A 6,000-nucleotide genomic window follows, 5' to 3' on the forward strand; every position below is an offset into this window, starting at 1 on the left:
CTGGTTTTGCAAGAAACGCCCGTTCCTCTGGTTCTTGCTGGGCTGCGATCGGAGCTTAGCCCTCCTTCCCAGCCCACAAGCCCGGTTCAGAGATGCTCTGTCGGGATCGGCTTATCTCCACGAGTCCAGGGGGTCAGAGTTCCCCTCCGAGCTTAGTGGGGCGGATCCTAGTGTATTCCCTGCCTCCCTGGGACGCACTACCTGATGGGGAAGAGGGAGAAGAGGATGGGGAGAGGACCAGAGGAATCATCTCCCTGCATAGAGAAGAGGAAGGATGCGATTTGGAGGCCCCGGGGCTTTGACCTTTGTATGCCCATGCAGGGGGAGGTGCTCGTGATCGTGGGATGTGGGGGCACTCTCAGTGGCCATGCATCAGCAGGGGAGGAAGGGGGAGACGGGAGAGGGAGGTCTGTGCATCACTCACCTCCTGAAGTCAAAGGGCATGTTGGTGCCGGTCCCTGGGAGGGGGGACGGCCCAGAGACTGCGGGGGACCACGGCCGGGCTAGGGATGCGTGGGTTTGGCGCCCGCCCCCTCCCCCGGGCGTTACTCTTCAAGCCTTGCCGGCTTCCTAGCCGGGAAGTGACGGGATTTGAGGACGCTTTGCATCAGCCCATTGGGCGCTGGCAGGAGCCGCCGCAGCGGCCACTTCCGCTGCCCAGTTAAAGGGGCCCGGGGAGCAGGCTCTGCTGGAGAACACGTGGGGGTCCTGCTGAGAGAGGCGGGCTCGGGTACACGCTATGGCCGGGCGGGTAGGGGTAGGGGGCTGGGGGGGGGCGGGGAATGCCGCGTTCAGTGTGCTTTGTTCGTGCCCATCCTCCACCCCTACACTCCCCAGCCCCCCCCCCCCACACCCACCCCATCTCTTTGGTCTTATTGGCAAAGGCAAAAAGCCTCCCAAACCTTCCGCCTCTCGCTACAAGGGCAGGTACTTCAGATCCTGATTCTCTCCATCACCCTCCCCTTCCCCTTCAGATTGGAGGCCCCACGGAGATAGCGCACCCACCAGGAGACTCCTGTGGCCAGCCCGATTCCAGACATTTTTATTCATTTTTATTAGCTGACCTTATCTACCTCCCGGCTTCAAATCCCAGCTAGACTCCCGTCTTCTTTGGAAATTTTTTTCCTGATCTCTTTTAATGTCAGTCTCTGTTAAATTAGTCCCGTTTATCCAATATTTCTACCTTGTGTTCGTATTGTATCCCTTATTAGACTGCGCAAGGAGAGACTGTCTTTAGCCTTCCTTTGCAGCACCAAAACAGCCAGACTGGACCTGACCCATTCTTAATGGATCCTTTCAAACATATCTTTCTAAGTGACTTCATTTGGGGTTTTCTTGGCAAAGATATTGGAGTAGTTTGTCATTTTTTTTCCCTCCAACTTATTTTAAAAATGAGGAAACTGAGGCAAGCTAGGTTAAGTGATTTGTCCAGGGTCACACATCTAGCAAGTATATGAGACTGAATTTGAACTCATAAAGATGTTTCTTCCTGATTCCAAACCCAGTGCTCTATCCACTGTACCACCTAGTAAGCATAATAAATGCTTTTAGATTGTCTGGAAGTGAGGACATGATTCCTGGGGCTTTATGAAAGGAAAATGGGTCCAATCTCTGTAGGGACTCATGCACTGTGATGAGGGGTTCCTATACATGTGATTGGCTTCCTTCATCCAGAGCCAATTTGTGTGTAACCAATTTGGGGTAACCTTTGTGACCCAAGAGTCTCAGAACCCTTGTTACCACCTGCTTAGGTCTGGTTGAAGTTAAAAACAACAAGAAGCAAAAAACATTCTCAGCTTTTCCTCTCCTCCTGAGAAGGATCAAGAAGAATATGTGTTGAGCTAGGCTAGGACCCATGACAGCTGAGTAGAAAGATCTTCTATTCTATTCTCTATATTTCACTTATGCAAATAAGCCTTGTGGCTCATACATCACCTTTAACCCTGGGGCATCTTCACTTTCACAAGCCAGATATCCACTGCCTAATATCCACTCACTCCTTCCTGCATTCATTCAAGAAATATAATATTGAGTACCTGATCCCTGATGGTGCATTTTCCCTGCAGTGGACTGGCTCTTAAGAGGCATAATCATTTTCCTGCCCTAAGGTCTAGTTAAGAAAGATGGGTTTTATATTCACTCAATTAACATTTATAATGAAAAGTCTAATATAATGATAGCAATAGCAGCTTGCATCTCTAAAGGCTTTAAAATTTTATTTTCCCTACAATAGTTCAATAAGGTAAGTATTGATCAAACTAGGACTTATCCAACAAGCACTTTCTTATCAGACACTATACAATAGCCTTATTCTCCTCTTAGAGATTTAGGAAAATGAGGTCTAGGAGATCAAGTGAATGGCTATAAAAGCAATCCCAAATTTATGTAGACCTAGAATTTTTAAGCTTTTAAGTACAGAAGAGAGGTAAAGATTAAAAATCCTACCATTGTGAAGCTCACTGTCTAGTGGTGGTGGTAGTGGTAATTAAATGGGGAGTGGAGGATAACACAGACACAAGTAATCATAATGAACCAGTATGCCTATCTTCTCTCAATCCCTCCAATATTGACTATTCTCAAGTCATTCCTTTTGGTACAAGTTAGTGTTAAGTGACTTGCCCAGGGTCACACAACTTAGTAAGTGTCAATTGTTTGAATCAGGATTTGACCTCAGGTCCTCCTTGCTCTACCCACAATGCTACCTTTTCCCAAGTCATTGTTTTTACTTACTACCTAGGTGACCTTGTCCAAATCATTTTATATTCAAGCTCAGTTTCCCCTTTTTTTTGAACTGAGAGATTTGGGTTCTTTGCAGCAGCAATCACAAAATTTCTGAGATGATCTATTTGAATTCCTTTCACTTTATCCAAATACAACCCTGGGTTTTTCCTCTTGAAGATTCCCTGGTGAAAGCTATAAACGGGCTAATTGAATTTTTTTTTTTTGGCTTTTGCAAGGCAATGGGTTTAAGTGACTTGCCCAAAGTCACAAAGTTAAATAACTGGATTTGAACTTGGGTTCTCTGGACTCGAAGGCTCTATCTACTTTGCCACCTAGTTGTTCTTTGCTAATTGTATTTTGGAGAAAAAGTAAAGAATTATTATTCTATATTTTATGAGTAAAATAGACTCATTAGACTATAATGAAAGCTATAGTGTTTTGTGAAGTCTAAGGGAAGAATTGCTACTGACTAGGAAATCTTCATGAAGGAGACAGCATGTGAAAGATCTACCTCAGATTAAATTTACAAATGTCAGATCTATCTAGTGACCTCAGAGGTTATCTAATTTGATGCCTCCTTTTTACAGATGAGAAACTGGAAGCCTAGCTGTATTAGCAAGTTGGGGAAGCTCAGACAGTGGTAGAACCACAATTCAAACCCATCTGATTACAAACCTAGTGTTATTCCTTTCAATGTACTAGCAATTATAGCTGTTGGCATAATGAGCAGATGAACTCCATCCTTTTTTGGCCTTTAGACTTTTCCTTCCTACTACTTAACAGTCAGTCAGTTTCTTTCCCTTCTCAGCCAAAAGTCTACCCTCCCCAATTTATACCTAAAAAATGAGGTGGCAGGACTCAGAGCTAAGAAGGGAGATCAGAAGGTGACTCAAAATAATGAAATCTGCTCTCAAGGAGTTTAAATTCTATTCTATTATGCTAGAACTGGAAGAGCCCTTAAGCTTTATTTAGTCCAGCCTTCTCATTCTAAAAGTGGGGAGCCAGATGTCCACAAATGACCAAGTCTTAACACATCCAAAATCATAGAACCAGAATTTGAACTCAGTTCCTTTGACTTCAAGTCCACTCTTCCTTTGACTATAATGTACTGTCTCTAAATAATTTCTACCTTTTAGTCTTATACATTCTTTAAAAGGCAACAGTTTAACGGCAGTTAAACTTTGTTTAGGTAACTTTCTAACAAGTTTAATTTTCACTGGATCACATTAGTATGAAATAATGTTTTGAAGTAATGGGTATTTAATTGGCTTTACATTTTGTGAACCTGGATTGGAAGAGATTATTAACCAGGAAAGCAGAATGGTGCTTCTTTGTCTTGAGTGGCTGTGTTATAAAAAATGACTATTAATTCTGAAGCCAGGAAACACAATGATTCAAAACTTGCCTGCCTACATTGACTAAGTGTGTGGGCAAGTCATTTAACTAGTCTCAAGTCTCAGTTCCCTCATTTGCAAAATGGAGATACCTCTAGATGAGATAATGTTTTTAAGGGTTTTGTAAACCCTAAGGGGCCATATAGATGTCAGCTAATATTATTATACGTGATAGTTCTCTGAAAAATCAATGATGCACATATTTTAAAATTCCAATAGCATGATTATTTTCTCATAAAACTAAGAAACTTCATATAGCTCTGGCATTATGCATGTAATATACAATGAGACAATGTCCCCCAGTTTGTGTGACCTCATTGCCTAGGGAAGGAAAAAGTCAAGGAAAATGCTTGATACAAAGAACACTGTTGAACTAAAACTAAACAGATGTTGTCAGGATTTTTATGCCTGAAATTAATGAAAGCATTTATAATATTTTTTTTAATTATAATTGTGATTTTATTGGTATAGAGAGTTCTCACTGAGGAATTTCCTCTACAGATAATTGACTGGTACTTTCTAGTTTTAAAACTTTTTAAATGGTTTCCTGGGGGACATTGAGAGGTTTAGTGATTTGCCCTGGGAACACAGAATTCCCTCCTGGACTTGAATCTAGATCCTATGGAAAGCCTTTCTTGATCAGCATTCCCCTCTCCCAGCTATTTATAATCTCTCTTTCTTGAAATTACTTTATATGGCCCTGCTTGCACTTTACATTTACTTATGTAGTTTGGAACACTCCCTATACATGAAGAATGTGTAGTTATGCTTGTGCTTTGGCCCTGAAAAGAATATGCTGGCTGGGATACTTCCCCTGAAGCAGAGCCTGCATGTTAGAGAGTATTCTAGATCAGTGCTAAAAGACATGTATTTTGAAATCATACAGTGATCGCTTATCGGTTCCTTTGGTTCCCAAGGTGAGATGAAGACTGAGCCAAAAAGGATTGGCTATGGAGCCAGGGAGAGAGCCATTAATGTCATAATGTTTAAATGGAGTGAATGAAACTTTTCACTTTTACTTTCCTTCAGAGTTCTTTAAGCTCTCCCTCAAATTTCTGTCGAGAAGAGGAGGATATTTCCATCCCTCCCTCCCCCTAAGAAATATATAGCAGTGAGAGCATAAATAAGCCTGTGTGCTATCAAGACTTTCCCTGCCTCTTCTACTTGAGGTTTCTTTCCCTGATGACAGGCATAGTAAAAGTAACAACAACAAAAAACCAGGTTTATTTTTCCTCTAAGGTTCAAACTACTGAAGTAGCTTCCTAGTCTACAGGAAGCTTCTAACTTCTACAGCTTCTAACTACAAGTCACTTCATAAGGAATCAGTTTACCACATTTCTGACCATGTCAAATAAGAGCCAATTAAGAGGCAGGGAAGTTGTGCCCTACTAAGTCAATATTGTATCTTTTCTATGATATCACTAGGTAAACATTCTTTTAATGTTAGATGGTCTACCAGTGTCTTCTTTCTTTCCAATCTCAAACTTGAACCATCATACTGACTTGAGTCAAGCCCGGCCTAGAATAAAAAGCGACCGAACAGCAGTTCTGACATGGCTATTCCTAGCCTTGGTGGAAGTTTGTTCAGCAGTTCCACAAAATGTTTCATCTTTTTATTTTGTAAGTATAAACCACCCATGAAGAGTATAATAGGAACGATAGGTTATTATGTCATATTTTAGGTACTTATCAAGCACTTTTATGTGTATTTTGTGTTTTTAAGTATTTTGATTGCTATTATAGAGTAAATAAATAACTGTTCTATCCTTATTGATTTCCTTTTTTAGAAGGGATCTTTTTGAGTACATGAGTCAAAGTTCAATTTTTTTTTAAGGATTTTACTCATTTTTCTACTCTGGGGTGGGGACATAATGAACCAGGGTAA

At 41.6% G+C, this 6,000-nt stretch overlaps 1 protein-coding gene across 2 annotated transcripts in view; it reads right to left on the reverse strand.

Annotated features, from left to right (window-relative positions):
• Window positions 1-578, reverse strand: part of ERGIC1 (endoplasmic reticulum-golgi intermediate compartment 1) — a 147,473-nt gene extending 146,895 nt beyond the window's left edge. The window contains exon 1 of one of the 2 annotated variants that reach the window (XM_074212402.1): window positions 425-577. In XM_074212402.1, the coding sequence (XP_074068503.1) occupies window positions 425-444 (20 nt within the window). In that variant the 5' untranslated portion in view covers window positions 445-577. Of the gene's footprint in view, window positions 1-424 lie in introns of both variants that reach the window. The other variant, XM_074212404.1, reaches the window with a different exon arrangement.
• Window positions 579-6,000: the final 5,422 nt, after the last annotated feature.

This window comes from Macrotis lagotis, chromosome 1 (genome assembly GCF_037893015.1).
Source record: "Macrotis lagotis isolate mMagLag1 chromosome 1, bilby.v1.9.chrom.fasta, whole genome shotgun sequence".
NCBI classification, from domain to species: Eukaryota; Metazoa; Chordata; class Mammalia; order Peramelemorphia; family Peramelidae; genus Macrotis; species Macrotis lagotis.